General features: G+C 40.1%; 1 protein-coding gene across 3 annotated transcripts in view; it reads right to left on the reverse strand.

The window, feature by feature from the left end:
• Positions 1–26,814, reverse strand: part of LOC128684246 (prestin-like) — an 88,104-nt gene that overhangs the window by 42,441 nt on the left and 18,849 nt on the right. The window contains exons 2-6 of one of the 3 annotated variants that reach the window (XM_070089553.1): positions 25,440–25,582; positions 13,538–13,720; positions 10,893–11,003; positions 7,114–7,289; positions 5,369–5,533 (exon numbers count right to left, since the gene is read on the reverse strand). In XM_070089553.1, the coding sequence (XP_069945654.1) occupies positions 5,369–5,533; positions 7,114–7,289; positions 10,893–11,003; positions 13,538–13,720; positions 25,440–25,551 (747 nt within the window). In that variant the 5' untranslated portion in view covers positions 25,552–25,582. Of the gene's footprint in view, positions 1–5,368; positions 5,534–7,113; positions 7,290–10,892; positions 11,004–13,537; positions 13,724–25,439; positions 25,583–26,814 lie in introns of all 3 variants that reach the window. The other 2 variants (XM_070089548.1, XM_070089556.1) reach the window with 2 other exon arrangements.

Here is a 26,814-nt window from a genome sequence, read left to right on the forward strand (position 1 = left end):
GCTGAGTCTCGACCCCTGCAACCACAATTAGGTGAGTATACAAACACACACACACACACACACACACACACACCTAGAAAGGAATGAGTTCATCAACAACAGCCAACAAGGTTTCAGGGACGGGAATTCCTGTGTCACAAACCTACTGGAGTTCTATGACAGGGTGACAGCAGTAAGAGAAGAGAAAGAGGGATGGGTAGATTGTATTTTCTTGGACTGTAAGAAGGCGTTTGACATAGTTCCACACAAGAGATTAGTGCGAGTCATGGTACGTGGCGAGGTGTCAGAGTGAGCGTCTGTGACAGTGCGGTTCCACAGGGGTCATCCCTAGGACTAGTGCTGTTTCTGGTATTTGTTAACGACATGACGGAAGGAATAGACTCCAAAGTGTCCCTGTTTGCAGATGATGTGAAGTTGATGAGAAAAATTCAATCCGACGAGGACCAGGCAATTGGCTCCTGGAGTTCAACCCCACTAAGTGCAAAGTCATGAAGATTGGGGAAGGGCAAAGAAGACCGCAGATGGAGTACAGTCTAGAGGGCCAGATACTGCAAACCTCACTCAAGGAAAAAGATCTTGGGGTGAGTATAACACCAGGCACATCTCCTGAGGTGCAAATCAACCAAATAACTGCTGCAGCATATGGGCGCCTAGCAAACCTAAAAACAGCATTCTGACATCTTAATAAAGAGTCATTCAGGACCCTGTACACTGTGTACGTTTGGCCCATATTGGAGTATGCAGCTCCAGTTTGGAACCCTCACCTAGCCAAGCATGTAAGGAAACTAGAGAAAGTGCAAAGGTTTGCAACAAGACTAGTCCCAGAGCTAAGGGGTATGTACTACGAGGAGAGGTTAAGGGAAATTGACCTGACGACACTGGAAGACAGGAGAGATAGGGAGATATGATAATGACATATATAATACTGAGAGGAATTGACTAGGTGGAAAGAGACAGGATGTTCCAGAGATGGACACAGCAACAAGGGGTCACGGTTGGAAGTTGAAGACTCAGATGAACCACAGGGATGTTAGGAAGTATTCCTTCAGTCACAGAGTTGTCAGGAAGTGGAATAGTCTGGGAAGTGATGTAGTGGAGGCAGGATCCATACATAGCTTTAAGGAGGGATATGATAAAGCTCATGGAGCAGGAAGAGTGACCGAGTAGCAGCCAGTGAAGAGGCGGGGCCAGGAGCTCGGACTCGACCCCGCAACCTCAACTAGGTGAGTACAACTAGGTGAGTACACACGCACGCACGCACGCACGCACGCACACGCGCACATACATCAGGCCTAGTGTCTAATCGACATGTGCCTAGGACAAAATGGTAACACACACACACACACTCATGATTCAAGTGAGGGCGTGCAACAGGGGGACCCTCTCTCCTCCTTTCTATTCTGTTTGGTCATCAAGGAAGTCACAGAAGCACTCTCCAGTGAGCTCAATATATGATACAACAGAATCTCTCCTAGAAGACTTCAGAAAAATCAAAGACATGGGAGAAAGTCTTGGCCTATCTTTAAATCCCACCAAATGTGAAATAGTTTCTACCAATCGACAGAACATTAGTGTTGTTTTACCAGGAGCACGAGCCATTGATCCAATGCAATCGATCTGATCCTAGAAAAAAAAATCGCAGACCTCCGGACGATGGAAAGCAGGATGAAAGACACTGATACACATGATGCCTTCTACCTACTCACGAAGTGTCTGTCAATCCCAAAACTTACTTACTTTCTGAGATGCTCCCCAGCCTTCAGCAGTCTGAAACTCAATGAATATGACTCTCTTTAAAACCATGCTAGAGAGTGTATTTAATCTTTCCCTGGAAGATGGACAGTGGTTGCAAGCCTCACTTTCGGTCAGGCTTGGGGGGCTAGGAGTACGCAGATCCTCCCAGATTGCTCTACCAGCCTTTCTATCCTCTTCCATAGCATCAAACGAGTTAATAAGACAAATTCTTCCTGATAACCTCAGTGACTCAGCAGGAATACAGGGCCCTAACTATGCCAGTGCCATCGCTGAATGGGAGACTCTTGCTGCTCCAGCACCAAACCCTATTGCAGCAATGGCTCACAGTCAAGTTGGGATGGTCCGATCGCTGAAAAGGTGCTTGCCAACATGCTGAGGGCTGTAACATCAGACAGGGAGACTGCCTGTCTCCAGGCTGTGAGTGCACATCACTCTGGGGACTTTCTCCAAACAGTTCCCATATCGGCAATGGGAACACGCCTCAACCCTATGACCCTCCGTATTGCAGTGGCTCTGCGCCTTGCTGCCCCAATTTACATGGAATATACGTGTATTTGCGGCGAAGCGCAAGCCGACCAATATAGTCTACATGGTCTTAACTGTTCCAAAACCAAGGACTGGCATGCAAGACACAATGAGGTCAACGACATCATAAAGAGAACCCTTGCTATAGCTGGATGCCCAGCCGAGAGGGAGCCCCGATCACTAGCAGCCAACAATACCCACAACCCAGCAAACCTCCCCGACGGGATCATCATCTATCCTTGGAAAACTGGCAGTCTCACTGTCCACACTGGCTGACACCTATATCCGTCACAGTGTCGGGCGACAGGGAGGAGCTGCCGACCACAGGGAGGAGTACAAGATCAGCAAGTACAGGGACATAAACCAAAAGTACCAGTTTGTCCCAGTGGGATCAGAGACCTTGGGATCATGGGGAAAAAATGCCATGCATTTCCTTAAAGAATTAGGTTCCAGACTCATCGACACCACCAGGGACCCAAGTGGAGCCACTTTCATGTTCCAGCGCCTCAGCGTGGCCATCCAGAGGGGAAATGCTTGCTGCATACTTGGCTCGCGTCCGGCATCGGAGGAGCTGGAGGAAATCCATAATCTTTAACATATTGTACCATTATATTCATATTTGTATTTCCTGTAAATGTATTCTGCCTATTAATAAATTTTCCCATAGAATATAAAATATAGGGGGTAGTAGGAGAAGAAAATATTCAAACATCTCCGGGGAGAACCTTGATTTTTCCCTGAGGTACGTTTATTGTCTTCTCTGAGGATGAGGGTCCCCAGTAAAGCTCTAGAAGTGGTACCTCCATATATATATATATATATATATATATATATATATATATATATATATATATATATATATATATATATATATATATATATATATATATATATATATATATATATGTATGTCGTGCCGAATATGTAAAACTGGTCAATTAGCAAGAACTCATTTAAAATTAAGTCCTCTCTAAAATTTTCTCTTATACGTTTAAAGATATATATATTTTTCATTAATTTTAATGTAAAAATTTTTAATTTTGCTCCAAAAGGAACTTAGAAAACTTGCCTAACCTTATTATAACAAGAACAATTTATTTTAGCCTAACCCAACTAAATATATTTTAGATTTGTTTACAATAATTTAATACTAAACAAACACAGTGAAATATATTTTTTTCGTTAGGTTCAGAATGATTTTGGCGAAATTATTGCATACACAAATTTTCACTTGTCCTATATGGCAAGATGAGCGTTGCTATTTAAGCCAAGATCGCAAATTCTGCCTATTCGGCACGACATATATATACATATATATATATATATATATATATATATATATATATATATATATATATATATATATATATATATATATATATATATATATAATTATTTTTTATTATCACACTGGCCGATTCCCACCAAGGCAGGGTGGCCCGAAAAAGAAAAACTTTCACCATCATTCACTCCATCACTGTCTTGCCAGAAGGGTGCTTTACACTACAGTTTTTAAACTGCAACATTAACACCCCTCCTTCAGAGTGCAGGCACTGTACTTACCATCTCCAGGACTCAAGTCCGGCCTGCCGGTTTTCCTGAACCCCTTCATAAATGTTACTTTGCTCACACTCCAACAGCACGTCAAGTATTAAAATCCATTTGTCTCCATTCACTCCTATCAAACACGCTCACGCATGCCTGCTGGAAGTCCAAGGCCCTCGCACACAAAACCTCCTTTACCCCCTCTCTCCAACCTTTCCTAGGCCGACCCCTACCCCGCCTTCCTTCCACTACAGACTGATACACTCTTGAAGTCATTCTGTTTCGCTCCATTCTCTCTACATGTCCGAACCACCTCAACAACCCTTCCTCAGCCCTCTGGACAACAGTTTTGGTAATCCCGCACCTCCTCCTAACTTCCAAACTACGAATTCTCTGCATTATATTCACACCACACATTGCCCTCAGACATGACATCTCCACTGCCTCCAGCCTTCTCCTCGCTGCAACATTCATCACCCACGCTTCACACCCATATAAGAGCGTTGGTAAAACTATACTCTCATACATTCCCCTCTTTGCCTCCAAGGACAAAGTTCTTTGTCTCCACAGACTCCTAAGTGCACCACTCACTCTTTTCCCCTCATCAATTCTATGATTCACCTCATCTTTCATAGACCCATCCGCTGACACGTCCACTCCCAAATATCTGAATACATTCACCTCCTCCATACTCTCTCCCTCCAATCTGATATTCAATCTTTCATCACCTAATCTTTTTGTTATCCTCATAACCTTACTCTTTCCTGTATTCACCTTTAATTTTCTTCTTTTGCACACCCTACCAAATTCATCCACCAATCTCTGCAACTTCTCTTCAGAATCTCCCAAGAGCACAGTGTCATCAACAAAGAGCAGCTGTGACAACTCCCACTTTGTGTGTGATTCTTTATCTTTTAACTCTACGCCTGTTGCCAAGACCCTCGCATTTACTTCTCTTACAACCCCAACTATAAATATATTAAACAACCACGGTGACATCACACATCCTTGTCTAAGGCCTACTTTTACTGGGAAAAAATTTCCCTCTTTCCTACATACTCTAACTATATATATATATATATATATATATATATATATATATATATATATATATATATATATATATATATATATATTTATATATATATATACATTTATATATTTATATATATATATATATATATATATATATATATATATATATATATATATATATATATATATATATATATATATATATATTTATTTATATATATATTTATATATATATTTATATATATTTATATACATATATATTTATATATATATCTATATATATATATATATATATATATATATATATATATATATATATATATATTTATATATATATATATATATATATATATATATATATATATATATATATATATATATATATATATATATATATATATATATATATATATAAGAATGTATATAATATGAATGTATGTATACATGTATAGATGTATGGAAGTTTATATGAAAGGAACATACATCAAAAGTTCACTCAGATACGTACATACATAAGTTTTAATGGACCATCGTAAGACTTCAAGTTTAAGCCAAGAATGTGTTGAATCTGCAGAGTAAAGACATGGAAGGCGGCGCCTGTGGAGAAGCCAGACACCATCATGTCTGAGAGGAACACACTGTAGCTGCCCATGTTCAATATTCCCAGCAGAATCTGCAGGGAAATTATTTTTAAAATAAGATGGGCGCCCAAGTGCAGGGAAATTTTTTATTTAAATATGTTTTTCAAATAAATTTTTGAAATAAAACTTTAGTGTAATATCTCTGTTAAATAAATTGAAAAGAATTGAATAATCCTTCTTCTTGGATCAAACCTAATCATATCCGGGCCAAGAACTACTGGCGCCCTCAAAAATCATACGTTTTTCCTCACAAACCTGTACAGACGTTCTTTAAAATATTTATTCAACTCGTCTATAATACAGACAAATAAAACTGATTTTCTATTTTATCTAATAAAGATAACACTTGCTTACCTTGTGCTTTATTATCATGCACTGACTGCAACAAAACATTTAATGTTTGTACATTTGCAATTGTCTGAAAGGCTCTAAATATTCTAATGAAAGCTGTTGTCATAAATGGTAACCATTTCACTGTCTTCACATAAAAAAAACATTGATATCATTAAATACTAACATTAAAAAGTAACAACGCAAGAAGATGGTTGGCTGGTTTATGGAGTTTAAAGCTCATCAACCACACGATGGTCATTAAGGCTGCATGATAACTTTGTCATACGGGACAAGAATATTTAATCACTAAAATAAGGATTAAAGAGAACTCTCAGCATATATACGCTGAGAGAAATACGCGTTTCAGTACATATACTTCGTAACAAACTTTAAAGCCTACTTTAAAATACGCTAATTGTAAAATTAGGGAGCAATTGTTTGATCACCATTTACGCCTCCCGTGTTGCAAAACAAAATCCCTAAACTCTATAAAATCTGCAAAGTTTTTAAAAATAAATCCCCGTCTAAGTTTTAGTAGCGTATTATATTTTATTTTTTTCTATCATTCTCGTCAGTAAAACACTTGGTCTCTCACATATTAACTGTTTCAGCAAAATCCTCCTCAATAGACAACTATGCCGGTGAATTTGAACGTTATCTTGACATAATAAGCGTAGATCATTGTAATGAAGCACAACTCGTTCTCACCGAACAAAACCTTAGACGCCGACGGTATCTAGAAGCCTCGCCAATCTCCGTCACCGACACAAAAGAACGTAACACTGGAAACCACAAAATTTCTGAAACATTAGCATACACGATACTTAAGCAGGCTAAACACCACCAACCCAGCAACACAGGAGTCACATGACCGCATCGTCTACCCGTCCTCATCCCAACATGTCATTCTTCAGGTCACCATGCGTCACTCACACCTCACTCATCGCCTATTATATACTGTCTTTCAACTTCTGTATGCTAGAAGTGATCAAGGTCCCAGGACCGAAACGTTTTCTAATAAATGTGTCATAGTGTTTGCTTACTTGTTGTTCTAAACCAAGAAGTACAGTGCCTATACTTTGACGGAGGGTGGGAAGTTACTTTTCAGAGGCTAATCTGAGCTGTGATGTTAGCACTCTTCTGGCAAGAGAGTGCTTGACTGAATGACGTCATCAGTGCCTCATTCCTCAGTAGTTCCCATCATGAGTGCCACATATCTTAACAGTTTCCATCATGAGTGCCACATATCTTAACATTTCCCATCATGAGTGCCACATACCTCAATAGTTCCCGTGGTGAGTGCCACTACTGCTGCCACTTGGTTGGGAGTGTACATACGCTCTGTCATAATGTCACTGTCGTTCCTGGCACTGTCTGATGCTGGGTGACCGTGAGGGAAAGTTGCAAATTGCTTAACAACTTTTCCTGTCATCAGACAAGTAATAGCAAACGTTCCTGTGAGAAGAAAGACAAAAAAAGGAACCGGAAAATTACTTTCGTCTAAAAAAAAAATTAGTTGGAAATAGTTTTGGCATACATCTCTTCAAGTGAGTCTGGCGCACTGGCGAAATGTGCAATATATAACACATTGCAAGGACGCTTTTCTTGCGTATATTCTTGATGCATATAATTATTGAGCAATAATGGGTATTATTATTATTATTATTATTATTATTATTATTATTATTATTATTATTATTATTATTATTATTATTATTATTAATAGTAATAGTAGAAAAAGTAGTAGTAGTGTTAGTGGTAGTAGTAGTCTTAGTAGTGATAGTAGTAGCAATAGTAGTAGTAGTAGCATTAGCAGTAGAACTAGTAATAGTAGTAGCATTAGTAGTAGTAGCAGCAGCAGCAGCAGCAGTAGTAGTAGCAGCAGCAGCAGCAGTAGTAGTAGTAGTAGTAGTAGTAGTAGTAGTAGTAGTAGTAGTAGTAGTAGTACTAGTACTAGTAGTAGTAGTAGTAGTAGTATTCCTAGTATATCTCCTTTATAGAATAATAATAAGATATTATCTCCTTCATATTATAACAATAAGGTAAAAGGACCCAATGGAAATAAGTCACGTTGTCTGACTTTTTTGGGTTATCCCAGGTTCTTTACACATATGCTGCTATGTATGATAATCTGTGTAACTGTATTTGTGTGTACAGCAGTAGTAGTAGTAGCAGCAGCAATAGCAGCAGTAGTAGTAGTAGTAGTAGTAGTAGTAACAATATTAGTAGAATTAGTATTAGTAATAGTATTAGTAATAGTAGCAGCAGCAGAAACAGTAGTAGTAATAATAACAGTAGTAGCAGATGGTGGATAGCAGTAGTAGTAAGTTAGGTACATAATTTGTAGGACAGGAAGAGGTAATGAAGATTTTTTTTGTGATGATTACCACAGTTGTTTAAAGAGTTTTCGTTCCAGTCACGTACTCTACATACATATCTTCATTTTTACTTCCTTTTCAAGTCTCCATGACTGTTGCTTAGTGATTCATCCTCTATCCACCATCTTGTCACTGTAAACCAATTTTGGTTAGGGTTCTGCAGGACATAATTTTTCCATGTCATTACTCGTGACAAGACTTGTGGTTTGTGGTATTAATACTAACTTATAAATGGTTATAACTATGCCCATAATTTTTAAAGGGGTAAGCCAGCGGAAGGCCTCAGTCAGATGGCCGAAAGCTGCAACGGCGGGTCATCATCTGACTAAGACCCTCGTCAGGAAACACTTGTCCTGTTTCCTGACGAACTTTACCTAACTTGTGGTATTAATGATGCTGTTTTGTGTAATATTTTGGCAGCAATCTACTTTTCTGTACAGAGGGACTGTGTCTTGCCTTTACTTAAGCTACTGATATTGCACCTTGATCCAAGCTCTTTCTCCCAAGTGTGATGAGTGCTCATTCTAATGGTGTATTTTTGCTTCATTATAAATCAAGAACTCGAAAAATCTAATCCAAGTGATGTATGTGTGAGCATGTTTCACATATCTTTTCTGAACTTTTTGGGATTTGTGCTTATATCTCTGGCATATAACTTGTAGGGTGGGAAGGAGTGATGAAGAAATTTGTATCCTTCAGTCTACGTTCGTCATGTGGACTGCTGATTGTTGATTTATATTGATCTTTTGTTACTCATTTCTTTGTAGTCACTGTTTGGCCCTCCTGTGAGTAATGGGCTAATTTTAAAAGAAATCTTGGATTACCTTTTTTTCGTTACCGTTGTGTTTCTTCCTCCTGCCACGAATGTTCAAGTAACTGCTTCATATCGGCCGCCTCTCCTTTAAGATTACCTTTCCTTCGTAAGTAACATATCCGTCTTTCTTCAGTTGTACATTCTTGTACATTCTGTTTCCACACTGGATCTTTTGTTAGACTTCTTTTAGTTGAACATATTTCATATAGACTGTTGTGCAGTATTTGGGGATCTTTATTGTGGAAACGTTTCGCCAGTCAGTGGCTTCTTCAGTCCAATACATAGACGAACGGTGGAAGATGAGGAGGAGTTTGAGGTAATCAGTCCCTCAACCTGAAGTCCATGTGTTCAGTCCATTCATCTTGAGACTGATGAACTGAACACATTGATCCAAGGCTGAGGGACTGATTATTTCAAACTCCTCCTCATCTTCCACCGTTCTTCTCTGTATGGGACTGAGGAAGCCACTGGCTGCTGAAAAGTTTCAACCATAAAGATTCCCAAATGCTGGACAAGTGTCTTATTTTCTATTTACATCACAAACAGACTATGTATACTTCTCTATTCAGCTTTTCCATGCAGTGTTGAGGGTTTAGGGCGCTCATGACTGTAACTTAATGTAGAATTCTGAAGATTTTCATGGTAGCCATCAAAGTTTTTTTTATCTGTTGCCTGAAATCGACTGCAGTTGCTGACGATGACATACATATGAAGATAAATGCTAGATTCCTTTTTCTCCACTTTATAGCATTTCTACTGTATAGTTTGATCAACTCAGCATTTTTGTGCAGCAAAATGTGTCATCCACATTGAGGCCAATTCCTCCCAGCATACATAATGGGGATTACCAATAGACTCCAGGCTGTCTTTAAGAAGGCACTGGACAGGCACCTAAAGTCAGTACCTGACCAACCAGGCTGTGGTTCGTACGTCAGCTTGCGTGCAGCTAGCAGTAACAGCCTGGTTGATCAGACCCTGATCCATCATGAGGCCTGGTCTCAGACCGGGCCGCGGGGGCGTTGACCCCCGTAACGCTCTCCTGGTAAACTCCAGGTATGGCCGGGCCACCTCTTGGAAAAGGCCCGAGTCGGGCGATTATACCGGAGAATCTACAACAACAATTCATCCGTATGACTTATTTACTCTCTCACTTGTATAAATATAGTAATATTTTTTAATACTTCTCTGCGGGTAACAGCCTTCGTATATGTTCACGTAAAGCTTAAACGTGGAATTTGTTTCTGTGCTGAGCATATTTAAATAGTTAACTTCATAAATTTTACTTATAGTCATAGCCTGAATATTGACAAATTTGACAAATGATTTAACACTCGGGATCTTTGGGTTTCGTGTGTGTTTAGTGCTTAGTTCTGATGTTTTATCATTTTGCAATATGGCTTTTTGGTGTCCATATTCCCAGTTCTTCAGTACTGGCCCTGATGTAATCTGTTCTGTGTTTGGCCTGGTATGTAAAGATCTGGTTTTTCTGTTTGCTATGCTGCACTATCGGTACCTTGGAGTCCTCTGCACGACGAACTCTGGGAATCTCTGATCATAACATTGTCTGGTTAGTAATAATAATTTGCATAGCTCTGGGTCAAAATGTCTGTTTATTTTATCAGTTTAATATTACCTTTCTCAGCACATTATAACACTCTCTAATTTGCTGGTAGTTACATTACGCTTAATAAAGGAAAATATTCCTGCAATGGTACCTACACATTTCACTTATCATTGTGTCTCTTATTTACTGTCGTCCCACAAGTAAAATGTTTTGCTTCGTGTGTTTTTGCCTTAAGAAAAATTAGTATAAACAGTACATTTTATCAAAGCAACGAATAACAAAACGTTTAAAAAAAAACTCACCCATTGAACTGTGCTTTGAAGTCCCCAGTAATATATAGATAAGTACTGGGAAGAATGCCATGTACATGCCAGTAATGGGAGGAAGTTTGGCCAACTGGGCGTACCCAATTCCTGAAATGTTGAAATGCCACGAGAAACATTCACAGACATGCAAGTGATTGTTGCAATGGGTTTACAATAACATTCAATTAGTAACTCAGTTTTTTATGTAGTTGCAATGTAAATTTATTATTGAGGCATTTGTAGAGTAGTCTCGTTTTAACTAAGAGGTGGTTGTTTCAATACCACTGAAGTGCTCTTGATCCTGGGAGTTGGATCTATTTGCATTCAAAGCAGAATATCTTTCAATAAAAGTACTATATCACCCAATAATAATAATAATAATAATAATAATAATAATAATAATAATAATAATCTACAGGATCAAGGCCTCTTCCTGTAGTCTTTTCTCTTGAATATTACTAAACCCCCCTCCCGTCTCTCTCTCTTTTTTACATAGGTTTTTATAAGATTAGATTAACATTCCTAACTTTATTTACAAGCTAAGAGCTGATACTTACATCAGATCAATTGAAAACCTTTTTATTTTTATGAGACATACAAATATGAGCATGTATGTTCATACGTTCCAGACTCGAGTCATTCTAGAAATAAATGATCTCAGATGAAGTGATGTACTGAAGAAGGGTACAGTTAGAGTGTACTGAAGAAGGGTACAGTTAGAGTGTACTGAAGAAGGGTGCAGTTAGAGTGTACTGAAGAAGGGTACAGTTAGAGTGTACTGAAGAAGGGTACAGTTAGAATGTATTGAAGAAGGGTACAGTTAGAGTGTACTGAAGAAGGGTACAGTTAGAGTGTACTGCATGTTTTTATCCATTTTGTTGTGTTGAAGCACTTCTCGCTGTCCTCAGAGTGGAGCCAAGTGTGGTACTTTGACAATATTGACCTTGTACTTAAGAGTAAGGCCGCCCACATCCCTCCTGTGTTGAAGGCTCTGCTTAAATGATAGATCTATTCAGGCTAGAGATGAACCGTCTTGCTCTGTTCTCTATTCTGTCAAGAAGTCGCAGATGAGACGGAGGGCAGGCAATCCAAGAAAGTGAAGCATACTCAAGGTGTGAGCATACTTATGCCTCGTACAGAATCTTGAATCTCTACTGTCGAGCAGATGCGACATACGTCGAAGTGCTGTAAGCTTCCTGGCAGCTTTGTTTGCAAGATTTGCACCGTGATTCTTCATAATCAGTTTGGAATCAAATTTCACCCCAAGGATATCAACTTCGTCCCCGGGTACCAACACTACCATTTACTCCCTCTTTTTCATTCAACTTCTCGACCACCCTGAGGCTAAAGAAATATTTCCTGACTTCCCAATGACACATATGTGTCATTACCTGGAGTCTACCTGGAGGGTGTTCTGGGGATCAGTGACCCTGCAGCCCAGTCCTTGTCCAGGCCTCATGAACTTCCAGCTGTGCCCTTGTGTACCTATTTCTCGCTTTTCATTCTGTCTCCCCCTGCCTGTCTATCCTATCAATTCCTCTGATTGTACTGTGAATTGTTATCAAGTCTTCCCTGGGTCTTCTGTCCTCTAATGTCGTCAGGTTTAGCTCCCTTAGTCTTAGCTGCGGAGCTAACCTCGCTACATACTTCCACACTTTCTCAAGATTCTTAACTGGCTTTATAGTGGGTTTGGGTTTGGGGTTTGAGAATAACTTGCCTAGCATGGGCCAGTAGGCCTGCTGCAGTGTTCCTTTACCATTAAGTTCTTATGTTATCAGGTGAGGGTACTCCAAGTTCGGTCTGACTTATGATGAATAAAAAGCCTTGAATGATCTGTGTTATGATTTCGCTCTATAGATTTCGCCCTGGCCAAAACTTAATATCACATGATCACTGGCTCCTATTAATTCCCCACAATTAATTTCCACTATGTCGTATTCATCCTGTGTGAAAACTAGATGAAGTCTCGCTGGTTCACCTCCTCCCTTCACTCTTGTTGTTTCCTTCACATGTTGACTCAGAAAGTTCTTCATAACTCTGTCCATAAATTTTGCTCTTAATTTTTCTGATCCTCTGTGAGGGGTCCTTGTTTTCCCAGTCAGTTTCCTCATGGTTGAAGTCTCCTAGTATTAGCAGTTTAGCTTAATTTATTTTTGCCCCTGTTAGTTGCTGTTTCCAGTATGTGTATCATTGCCCTGTTGAGTTGTTTGTGGATTATATATCGCTGTTTCTCTTTTGTCTCTCCAGGTACTACAACTCCTGCTATGCAGTCTATGAATTCTCCTATTTACAGATTTCCTAGTTCTTTTAAAACTCCTGTAATAAATGAACATCAGCGCTACCCCTCCTTTGGTTGCCCTCTACCGTCTTAGTGTTTGGTAGTTATCTGTGTTTCTGTGTGTTTACGTGCTTGTTTGCTTATCTGTGTGATATGTATATCGTCAACAGCGATCAACGAAAAGACAACTGCACTGTGGATGAAAAATATAATCCCTAGAGGGCCGGATTAGTAATAATTCTCCTTCAGTTCAACACCACCGTCATGCGAAGAGAATTCTTCACACGTAGACAGAGAATTAAACACTGAATAAAATTATGATTCTTCCTCTAAGTCAAGCTTATCACCACAGCAGAAAACCCACCTTGTGTAACGTGCATAATTGCGACAGTCATCCCAGAGACAACATCTCCAGGAAGGTACGCTCGTAGGTTATAAGCTGGTAACCAGGAGAGGATAGGCACACGCTTGGTAATAACTGAGAGTACACATCTTCCAGAGCAGGTACACCATTCTTTTCCTTTGGCCTGAAGAGTCTCCAGTATACCTGCTAAAAGATAATATATTATTTTTTATTTAATTCCCGGTAATCAACCAAATCAGAACAATATTCTCAGAGCGGTTGCAATGTATGTGGTCAGTTAGGGTGGCTGAGAACTGTGTGATCCTGGTTGGTGTAGTAATTAGTTGAGCGTAACTATTTAAACCTAGAATTTGCTTATACCTTTTACATAAACCTTTATTTTGCTGTTGAAAACAATAATTGAAGTCACCCAGTATTATTGTCTCGCAATTGTTCTCAAGTCCGGACAAGACTCTCGAAAAGTCTTCTAAAAACTGGTCATGGGTGGGAGGGCCGTAACTAGTTCCTACTAGTTCCTGAGAAGCAGCACTTCAAACCATAGAATCTCCAGTTTATTGTCATTTAATTCAGGTCTTGGGTTGTAGGCTAAATCAAATTCTGTTGCAACGGCTAACACATGCCATGGCTCACGAAATCGTAATGACACGATTGCAAACAAACCATACCACGGGCGGGATTGAACCCGCGATCAGAGAGTCTCAAAACTCCAGACCGTCGCGTTAGCCACTGGACCAGCTAGCCACAATAAGAATCGTCCAACTAGGTATATTTCTGCACCATAGGAAGGTTAGCATAGGCACCCTCAATGCCGTCATGTTGACGGCATTGAGGGGACTTGAGCTAGAGTTCGTCACGGCCACGCTAGCTGGAGGTTCGTCTGTAAAAACTTGCATTTGTGGTCACAGTGGTGCCTATGCTAACCTTCCTATGGTGTAGAAATATACCTAGTTGGACGATTCTTATTGTGGCTAGCTGGTCCAGTGGCTAACGCGACGGTCTGGAGTTTTGAGACTCTCTGACAGCGGGTTCTATCCCGCCCGTGGTATGGTTCTTTTTAACACATGCCATGGTTCAGGAGGATAAACATTAATATTGACAACTGAAACTTGTAAATTTCTCATTATTTGTTGTGTACATAGAGAATAACGATAATCAGGTTGTAATAAAGTTGGTAGAATTACCGACAATATGTAAAGTAAAAGGACACAAGTGCAACTAATGTGAAATTTTATTGTGGCAATGTTTCGCTCTCCAGGAGCTTTATCAAGCTATTAATGGTTTGATAAAGCTCCTGGAGAGCGAAACGTTGCCACAATAAAAGTCACATTAGTTGCACTTGATAATCAGGTTGTTGTCTTGGCTGTCTTATCTATTATAGGAACTAACTCACAGTATCTGGTGAAATGGTCTACCATTACATACAGATGCCGCACGCAAACACTGCATTTCTTAACATATTCAGAAATGTTGGTTGCCATATGAGACCAAAAGTATTTTAATGCAGCCTGTTTTACAGAACGATCCATACCAGGGTGTGTAACACCTGGCACATTGTGAGCTAGCTGTAGGGCCACATTCACTAGTGACTTTGGAATTACTAACTGGTGTATTGTTTTGTTAGGAGCACACAGATCGGCTATGTGATACAGTAACTCTTGGTTCACAACAAGGTCTCGGGGTTCACACAGAGAGTTCGATCTTCCTGCAGAAGGAATCGTATTACACCAGACCATATGCAATCTGTTCTCTGAGCATCTTTTACATCCTCAGCGCTGAATGGAGGATCTGCTACTACTGTACTAATGTGACGAGATAAAGCATCTGCGACTGCATTTGATTTACCAGGCAAGTGCTCAAAGGTTGGATTGAACTCTTGGATGACCAAGGACCATATGGCTAATCTTCCATTTGGATGTTTATTCTGAAAGAAGGGAATCAGTGGAGCATGATCTGTCAAGACATGAACAGGGTGCTGGTATATGAAATCCCGGAAGTATTTTACAGACCATACTATTGCTAACGCTTATTGCTCAGTTACTGCGTAATTACACTCAGCCTTTTACAAGAATGGTATACAATACCGACAAGATGAAACTAAGACACATATACAATAAAGATACCCAGATGTTGCATATGTGTCTTAGTTTCACATTCAGCCTTGGAAAGGACACAAGTAGCAAAAACAACTGAGTTGTCAATCACCAGGCGCCAAGTACCGTCCTTCTTAGGTACTAGGATCAAGGGCGCATTCAGGGGTGAATTACTATGTGCAATGATACCGTCATCAAGCATCTTGTTAACTAATTCTTCTGTTACAGCAACTTGCGAATGAGGTATTCTGTACGCAGGTACATAAATGGGTTTAGTTCCAAGTTCAAGTGGAATATGACTGGACAGTAGGTTCGTTAAACCCATTTTTTCACCTGGTGAAGCAACAGCTCTACGACGTTTGTTCAACAGATGCAAACTTATAACTTCGTCTGGGAAGTTAGTGGGAGCTAAGTCTTTCTCCTCTACTTGTGGAGTGGACGGAATCAAGTCACTGAATCTCAAGTAATATTGCACATTCTCGATGGCCTGCAGACCAAGGATTTCTATCAATGGCGCCTAAAAGATGGATTTATTTGACCTGGTCTGCTGGAAATGTAAGTAAAGATGGCAGAGACAGCAACATATGAGGTGACTGGCTGGTTTGTTGTGAGTGGTTGCGTGGCGGCACTGGCTAATGGTTGGTGATGGGTAGGAGTGGAGAGTGGCAGCATCACTCAGCTGGCTCGCTGGCTCCCCTCTCCACTCGCAAACGAAACACCTAATGCACAATAACCCAAAAAATTACCACAGGACTGGTAAGATCCTTCCTGACAATCAATTTACTAGTATAGGGAATGGAAGGGGATACTGGAGACATGTGACTTCCAAGAGAAACGAGGGTGGCTTGATTCTCTCTCAGATGGGTTGGTTTTTCCTGGGTTAATCCTGACACCTGGACAGGCTGAGATGGCTAGAGTTGAAGAATTCCAGGCTGAGGGACTGATTACCTCAAACTCCTCCTCTCATTGTACCTTCCTGCTTTGTATTGGACTGATCAAGCCACGGTGTGGCGAAACGTTTCTTCAGTAAAGATTCCCATAAGAACATAAGAATATAAGAAAGAAGGAACACTGCAACAGGCCTACTGACCCATGCGGAGCAGATCCATGTCCCCCCCCCGGATTAGCCCAATAACCCACCCAGTCTGGTCACCTTCACTCAAGAAAGGAGCACGGCACCAGACGCAGCAGCACAAGCTAGTCAGGTCCAACTCACACCCACCCACACCCACTCATGTATTTATCTAACCTATTTTTAAAACTACACAACGTTTTAGCCTCTATAACTGTACTCGGGAGTTTGTTTCACTCATCCACAACTCTATTACCAAACCAGCGCTTTCCTATATCCTTCCTGAATCTGAATTTTTCCAAATTGAAACCATTGCTGCGAGTCCTGTCTTGGCTGGAAATTTTCAGCACGCTAGTTACATCCCCTTTATTTATTCCTGTTTTCCATTTATACACCTCGATCATATCCCCCCTAATTCTACGCCTTTCGAGAGAGTGCATATGCAGGGCCCTCAGTCTATCCTCATAGGGAAGATTTCTGATACATGGGATCATCTTTGTCATCCTCCTCTCTACGTTTTCCAGAGCATTTATATCCATTCTGTAATACGGTGACCAGAACTGAGCAGCATAGTCTAAATGAGGCCTAACCAAGGATATATAGAGTTGAAGAACAACCTGAGGACTTCTATTATTTATACTTCTAGATAAGAAGCCAAGAATTCTGTTACCTTTATTGCGAACACTACTGCACTGTTGTCTTGGTTTCAGGTTACTGCTAACCAGCACTCCTCAATCATTTTCGCAATCAGTAGTATAAAGATCTACATTATTTAGTTTATATGTGGCATGGTTATTTTCCTGTCCAGCATTTAGAACTTTGCATTTCTTTATATTAAACTGCATCTGCCACTTCTCTGACCATTGCATCAGTCTATTCAAATCATCCTGGAGTGCTCTAGTGTCCTCATTAGAATGAATTGAACGGCCTATTTTGGTGTCATCAGCAAATTTGCTTATGTCGCTATTTATCTCCTCATCTATGTCGTTTATGTAAATTGTGAACAACAACGGGCCCAACACTGACCCCTGAGGAACACCGCTTGTGACGTGCCTCCATTCTGATTTCTCCCCATTTATGCAAACTCTCTGCAGCCTATTTGTCAGCCATGCCTCTACCCAGGAAAAAATTTATCCCCCTGTTCCATGTGCCTTAAGTTTCCTCAATAGCCTCTGATGTGGAACTCTATCGAAAGCCTTACTGAAGTCCATATACACAATATCATATTCATTACCACGATCTACCTCCTCAAACACCTTAGTGAAAAATGTTAGTAAATTCGTAAGACAGGAACGCCACTTTGTAAAACCATGTTGAGATTCATTAATCAGTCTGTGCCTGTCAAGATGGCTACGAATTGCTTTGGCAATTACTGATTCCATAAATTTTCCCACTATGGAGGTAAGGCTTACTGGTCTATAGTTCGAAGCCAAGGACCTGTCACCTGCCTTGTAAATAGGTATTACATTTGCCATTTTCCACTTATCAGGCACTATGCCAGTTTGTAGTGATATGTTAAAAAGATTAGCCAAAGGTATGCTAAGTTCCTCTTCACATTCCTTTAACACCCTTGCAAACAGTTCATCAGGGCCTGGGGATTTGTTAGGTTTTAGTTTATTTGTCTGAGGACCATGTCACTAGTTACCGCAATCGTGCATAGTTTATCATCGTCCTGTTCTACATAATCTATTATGAGAGGAAGTATGCATTGAGAATGTCACACATATCCTTATCACTGTCAGTGATCTGACCAGAGTTATTCTTAAGTGGGCCTATCTTGTCCCTAATCTTACTTCTGTATACCTGAAAGAACACTTTTGGGTTAATGTTTGAATCCCTTGTGACCTTAGCCTTATAACCCCTTTTTGCTTTTCTTATTCCTTTCTTTATTTCTCTCTTTAATTGAATACATTGATTTCTTAACTGCCCATCCCCTCTTTTGATACGCCTATATATGCCTCTCTTTTGACCGATGAGATGTTTCAATCTATTGTTCATCCATTTGGGATCATTTTTGTTAGATCTAATTTCCCTACTCGGAACAAAAGTTGTCTGGGCAGCTAGAACTATGCTCTGAAAAACGTCATATTGGCAACCAAGATCACCTACCTGACCCATGGTCAGGACATCCCAATTTAGCCCACCCAGGTAATTTTTCAGTCCCATGAAGTCGGCCAAGCGAAAATCTGGGACAGAGATTTGATTGCAGTTATCTGGGTAATTCCATGATATATTGAAACTAAGTGATTTGTGATCACTTTCCCCAAGCTCATCATTAACCTCAAGATTATTAATTAGTGACTCTTTGTTGGCAAGAACCAAGTCAAGCAGATTGTTTCCTCTAGTTGGTTCCATCACATCCTGTTCTAAAAAGCAATCCTGAACCATATCAAGAAAGTCACTAGACTCAAGATTTCCTGTCATATTGTTCCAATCAATTTGTCTGAAGTTAAAATCTCCCATTATCGCAACATTTTCATATCTAGATGCCTCATGAATTTCGTAACATAACAGCTTACTGCACTCCCTATCGAGGTTTGGGGGCCTATAAATCACACCCAAAATTAATTTGTCACGACCCTCGAGAAACTGTAGCCAAACAGATTCTGTGTTCGATGTTTCTAATCTTATATCATGTCTAAGACAACAATTTAAATTTTCTCTGACACATCGCCACTCCACCACCCTTCCTGTTGACCCTATCAGTGTGGAATAGTTTATAACCCTGTATGTTGCTTTCAGAAGGCATTTCTCTATCTTTCAGGTTGAACCAGGTCTCTGTTATACCAATAATATCTATATTGCCTTCACTTGCAAGTAATCTTAGCTCATCTATCTTATTTCTTAGACTCCTACTATCTGTATGGTAAACCTTAAGGGAGCTAGTCACTAGTTGCCCTCTACTATCTCTCTTTGTTTGTTGATCAATTGATTTACCATTTCTAGCAACTTTATTTTGAATATTGTCTTTTAAACATATCCCTGAGGTATCCCGGTAATCACTGCTGTTTTTAACCCTAATACTGTAGCCTGATTGTTTCTCACAAACACCCATACCTCCATAATCTTTTTTTTTTTTTTATCACACTGGCCGATTCCCACCAAGGCAGGGTGGCCCGAAAAAGAAAAACTTTCACCATCATTCACTCCATCACTGTCTTGCCAGAAGGTTGCTTTACACTACAGTTTTTAAACTGCAACATTAACACCCCTCCTTCAGAGTGCAGGCACTGTACTTCCCATCTCCAGGACTCAAGTCCGGCCTGCCGGTTTCCCTGAACCCCTTCATAAATGTTACTTTGCTCACACTCCAACAGCACGTCAAGTATTAAAAACCATTTGTCTCCATTCACTCCTATCTAACACGCTCACGCATGCCTGCTGGAAGTCCAAGCCCTTCGCACACAAAACCTCCTTTACCCCCTCCCTCCAACCTTTCCTAGGCCGACCCCTACCCCGCCTTCCTTCCACTACAGACTGATACACTCTTGAAGTTATTCTGTTTCGCTCCATTCTCTCCACATGTCCGAACCACCTCAACAACCCTTCCTCAGCCCTCTGGACAACAGTTTTGGTAATCCCGCACCTCCTCCTAACTTCCAAACTACGAATTCTCTGCATTATATTCACACCACACATTGCTCTCAGACATGACATCTCCACTGCCTCCAGCCTTCTCCTCGCTGCAACATTCATCACCCATGCTTCACACCCATATAAGAGCGTTGGTAAAACTATACTCTCATACATTTCCCTCTTTGCCTCCAAGGACAAAGTTCTTTGTCTCCACAGACTCCTAAGTGCACCACTCACCCTTTTCCCCTCATCAATTCTATGATTCACCTCATCTTTCATAGACCCATCCGCTGACACGTCCACTCCCAAATATCTGAATACATTCACCTCCTCCATACTCTCTCCCTCCAATCTGATATCCAATCTTTCATCACCTAATCTTTTTGTTATCCTCATAACCTTACTCTTTCCCGTATTCACTTTCAATTTTCTTTTTTTGCACACCCTACCAAATTCATCCACCAATCTCTGCAACTTCTCTTCAGAATCTCCCAAGAGCACAGTGTCATCAGCAAAGAGCAACTGTGACAACTCCCACTTTATGTGTGATTCTTTATCTTTTAACTCCACGCCTCTTGCCAAGACCCTCGCATTTACTTCTCTTACAACCCCATCTATAAATATATTAAACAACCACGGTGACATCACACATCCTTGTCTAAGGCCTACTTTTACTGGGAAATAATTTCCCTCTTTCCTACATACTCTAACTTGAGCCTCACTATCCTCGTAAAAACTCTTCACTTTCAGTAACCTACCTCCTACACCATACACCTGCAACATCTGCCACATTGCCCCCCTATCCACCCTGTCATACGCCTTTTCCAAATCCATAAATGCCACAAAGACCTCTTTAGCCTTATCCAAATACTGTTCACTTATATGTTTCACTGTAAACACCTGGTCCACACACCCCCTACCTTTCCTAAAGCCTCCTTGTTCATCTGCTATCCTATTCTCCATTTTACTCTTAATTCTTTCAATAATAACTCTGCCATACTCTTTGCCAGGTATACTCAACAGACTTATCCCCCTATAATTTTTGCACTCTCTTTTATCCCCTTTGCCTTTATACAAAGGAACTATGCATGCTCTCTGCCAATCCCTAGGTACCTTACCCTCTTCCATACATTTATTAAATAATTGCACCAACCACTCCAAAACTATATCCCCACCTGCTTTTAACATTTCTATCTTTATCCCATCAATCCCGGCTGCCTTACCCCCTTTCATTTTACCTACTGCCTCACGAACTTCCCCCACACTCACAACTGGCTCTTCCTCACTCCTACAAGATGTTGTTCCTCCTTGCCCTATACACGAAATCACAGCTTCCCTGTCTTCATCAACATTTAACAATTCTTCAAAATATTCCCTCCATCTTCCCAATACCTCTAACTCTCCATTTAATAACTCTCCTCTCCTATTTTTAACTGACAAATCCATTTGTTCTCTAGGCTTTCTTAATTTGTTAATCTCACTCCAAAACTTTTTCTTATTTTCAACAAAATTTGTTGATAACATCTCACCCACTCTCTCATTTGCTCTCTTTTTACATTGCTTCACCACTCTCTTAACCTCTCTCTTTTTCTCCATATACTCTTCCCTCCTTGCATCACTTCTACTTTGTAAAAACTTCTCATATGCTAACTTTTTCTCCCTTATTACTCTCTTCACATCATCATTCCACCAATCGCTCCTCTTCCCTCCTGCACCCACTTTCCTGTAACCACAAACTTCTGCTGAACTCTCTAACACTACATTTTTAAACCTACCCCATACCTCTTCGACCCCATTGCCTATGCTCTCATTAGCCCATCTATCCTCCAATAGCTGTTTATATCTTACCCTAACTGCCTCCTCTTTTAGTTTATAAACCTTCACCTCTCTCTTCCCTGATGCTTCTATTCTCCCTGTATCCCATCTACCTTTTACTCTCAGTGTAGCTACAACTAGAAAGTGATCTGATATATCTGTGGCCCCTCTATAAACATGTACATCCTGAAGTCTACTCAACAGTCTTTTATCTACCAATACATAATCCTCTATAATCTATCAGTTTAAATTCCTAGACAAGTCATCAATTACCCTCCCAATCGAATTGGCTAATGCAACCACTCCATCCCCAGAGAGATGAACCCCATCCCTTGCATACATATCACGTTTGCCAAAGAATAGGACCCAGTTATCAATGAATGGGATTGTAAGTTCCTTGCAGTACCTGTCTAGCCAGCAATTTATACCAATTGCCCTAGACATCCATTCATTGCCCACTCCCTTTCTAGGCAAGAAGACACACTCTCTGTCTGACCTTTCTGTCTCTGTTGCAAAAAGCATGGTCCATATATCTTACCTGAGAATCTCCTACTATTAAAATATTCTTACCTTGATTAGCAGGGAAATCAGTGGTACCTTCAACCTCACTAACCACTGAAGTGCACTTATCCTGGAGAACAGAGAATCGATTTCCTACCTTCACATCTTCTCTGTTAACCCTCCTTATCTTCCTTCTTCCTGAACTGTGAACCACTTGCCACTTAAAGCGGCTGCCACTATCACTGCTAGTGACCGTTTCCTCCTTACCAGCTGAATCCTTCTCACATTCACTCCCAAACTCATCTAGGGGAAGCTTCAGCCTCCTATTTTCCTCCTGAAGAAGTAGAACCTCCTTCTTCAACACTTTAACCTGAGATTCTAAAACACTACAACAAGCCATGGTGCTTGGTAACACCCCACACTAACTCCCAGAGCTTAGGACAGGTATGACCGCAGGTGACCACTGACCTCAGCGTACTGACCACTGACCTCAGCGTACTGACCACTGTTTCATTAGTGTTTCAATTCTTCAACTTGTCGGTTTTAAAACCATTCATCACATCTGTAAAACACTGCAACATCATGGGATCTTGATACAAAGAATTCTTCAACACTTGTCCAACCTTTGGACGAAGACCTACTTACACTAGTGGATGGTACCACTGTGATCCCGCCTACTCCTGATTCCACTCACCTGACTGTGTATATAAGCCACCTCTCTGGCCCTATGCTGTACTTCCTAAAAGAGTGATGGACTGAACACATCGATTCCAGGTTAAGGGACTGATTACCTCAAACTCCTCCTCTCCTTGTACCTTTCTGCTTTGTATTGGACTGGTGAAGCCACTGTGCGGCGAAACGTTTCTTAAATAAAGATTCCCATATGTTGCATAAGTGTCTCAATTCTTCAACTTGTCGGTTTTCAAACCATCCATCGCATAATTTGCTTGCAAATGATCACTCAGACGTACTGAAGCACAGCAGATGGCTGGCTTGGCTGGCTAGGGTCTCCTTATAGAGACTGGCTTGACTGGCTTGCTTAATTTGTATGAACTCGGATCTTCCTCTCGGAAGTCAGCAAATAAGCCACGGAGGAAGCACTGCAGAGATGCCAGAGACTGCTGGCATGTAGTAGCGACATCTTGTGATCTGTTGATCACAAGATGTCCACCGGCTTGCTGAATATTCACTCCACTTTAACGTGTATAGGAAATTTTCATGCTCACCGCTGACCATCATTTGTCGAGTTCTTCTTAGATAGAGAGATGGTGATTGAAACATGTTGTAGGCTGTTTTACAGTGTGACTTTGTCAATGGTCCAAGTCGGACCGAAACGTCGTCGTAAGCTTCTCTCTTTTATGTGCGGGTTATTTGTGTATCGTTCCAGTCACGGTATTGTGCCTTTTTGTTATTTATGATATATTGGGTAAATACTTGTTGATGTCCAGCCTGCAGTCCGCGCCTTCTCCTGTCCTCCTAAACACCAGGACTTGGCCCTGTCTAGCCTTACGGTGCATGCGCGGCATATGAGAGTGTGACGTCATGACTAGCAAGTGTTTTAAATATGTTGACATAGCAAGTGTTTTAAATATGCTGACATAGCAAGTGTTTTAAATATGCTGGCATGGCAAGTGTTTTAAATATGTTGACATAGCAAGTGTTTTAAATATGCTGACATAGCAAGTGTTTTAAATATGCTGACATAGCAAGTGTTTTAAATATGCTGACATAGCAAGTGTTTTAAATATGCTGACACAACTTCAACTATCAGTAACTCACAAGAATCACAAACAACATCCACGTATTAATACAAGATACTTAATGCATCAAAGAGTCTCACTTGTTGTGGAGAAGATGCTTCAAGGCCATTAAACACTGAAGGCGATTTTTTAATATCAAATATTATATTTATAAGATTTTTTTTTTAGGGGATATTTTCGAACGAAATTTGATGTATAATCCTTTGATTTTTTTTAAATTTTCGATTACTGTATGAAGATAACATTTTTTTTTTTGCTTTATTGGTTCATAAATGTTTCTAACACAAACCTTTTTCAACTTCCTATGATAAATTATTAAAATATTGTAGAAGCGATGAGCTCGGTTGGTAATGCACTCAGCTCACACACTGAGGTCCGTGGTTCAATCCTGGTACGTGTGAAAGCATTGGGGCATGTTTCTTTAAGACACATGCTGTCCCTGTTGTCCTAGCAATAGATAGGTACTTGGGTATTAGTCGAATGGTGTGGGTGGGATCCTGGGGACAAAATTAACCTAATTTGCCAGAAATGCTCTACATAATAAGGGGCTTGCTATATTGTATGTCACTGATGTCAGCTAAGCCTTTATAAGTCGTAACATGTACTTGCAGAAATAAAGATTATTATTATTATTAAATGTTAAATTATTCCTAAAAGTACATTATTTTTAAAAATTAAAATTCCTATGTTCTAAAAACACTCTGTAAAGTAAAATGTACTTGAAGGATTTTCACAAGAAAAGGTCTCGACATGTGATGGCTAAGAACCACATGTCTTAAAAATTTAGTTGAACAATAAAAAGAAGAAAATTAAGAAGCTGAGACGAATTGCAAGTTGTTTGTTATCTACTTAAAATGCTAAGGTTTAAAAGGTAACAATATGGTCAATATGGTCAGCTTTAGGCTAATTACTGTCAATGGTTTAATGCTATCACATATTTTCCATATGTCTTGCACAAAACTTCTTTAAGCATTCTTCCCCAGTTGGATGCCAAATTATGGGGTATCTCTCATCTCCAAAGATAAGCAAATATTATAACACAGTTTATCTCAGGTGTCTTAATAGCAGATATGGTGGGTAGACAGTACCTTGCTTGTGTGGAGGATAGTAGCAGTACTTTGTGTTACGTTGGGTGATGGTGAGCATTGGTCTCACTACACACACCTCGCACCCACCTCCTTGGCTCTCAGTGTGACCCATCCTCACACTCCTGCTGCTCGTCTACACCTCACTGTATATTAAATAAACATTCTTTTCACCCAGATTGGCACTGAAGTTGAAAATCCAATAAATATGTAAGAACACTATGTAGAGACCTTAACTGAGACAAGCTTTCGCTTGACTAACTTTTTCAAGTCAGTATAAAGAAGATGGTAAACAGAGTGAGGGGAGCAGGTGAAGAAGAATAGTGAGGTGCGAACTTCTCTATGCCAGGTCAGAAAGGTGATATGTGCTGGGCACCATGTACGTCAAGGGTCCCGCCAACTGGCCAACTGGAATTTCATCAGGATTCTGTGTGATGGTATCTATTTTTATGAATGAGAATCCAAGATATGTTTGTCTGTCCCTGTCTTTTCCTTGGATAACCCTGCTAGTCCATGGCTAATTTATGTTGTACGAAGCCGTGTTAAGAGGCAAAACAGAGACTTTTTTATGTTATTGGTGTGGCAGGTATATCTGTGCTCATTTACGGTACTTGAGAATGCTTCCAGGTTATTTAAGACAGCCAGTTACGTCACTGCCACCGTCACCTCCACTACTATCAAAGACACTGTCCACACTTGAATAAAAACCCAAATGAGCCCAGACTAAGTCCCAATAAACGACTGTCCATGAATAAATATAAGGATGGACGGCAGTTTCGACTGCTGGGCCTGTCAATTTACGGACCAAGATCGAGCCTTGCGTCCATCCTTCTTTTTATTCGTAAACCCAAATATTCTTGCTGCACTAACAACCACAACAGCTCGTGTGTTTTACAGAGCAACAAACCCTAACAATACAGATACTTAAAAGGAGAAAATGCTTTGAATCAGCTCTTATTCATATCACAGATACCATCTCCCAGAAAAAGGAAAGTTTCCAGTCAGCTGGACACCAGGCTTATACGCTCCCACCTCTCATATAGGACTCGCACCTTAAGACTCCTTGTCAGTCATTCTCCCCACTGTAAGTACCTTTGCTAACCATGTATTCTTTATTGACTTGAAAACGCTTGATCTCTAAGTGAAACACAGTCTTAATATAGATTTCCATTTTGTCGTACTATTTTTATAACCAAAAAGCAATGTAAACAATATAGAAACATAATATAAATTAAGATAATATTATTGTTTTATCATTTCATGGAAAGGACATTTATATAGAAGCAAATTCAACAGCAACATTAGCAAATTATAAGTAAATATTAACTTCAACAAAACATACAATAGTAACAAAATAAATCTTATTTAGACTGCATAT

Source organism: Cherax quadricarinatus, chromosome 2, assembly GCF_038502225.1.
Source record: "Cherax quadricarinatus isolate ZL_2023a chromosome 2, ASM3850222v1, whole genome shotgun sequence".
NCBI classification, from domain to species: domain Eukaryota; kingdom Metazoa; phylum Arthropoda; class Malacostraca; order Decapoda; family Parastacidae; genus Cherax; species Cherax quadricarinatus.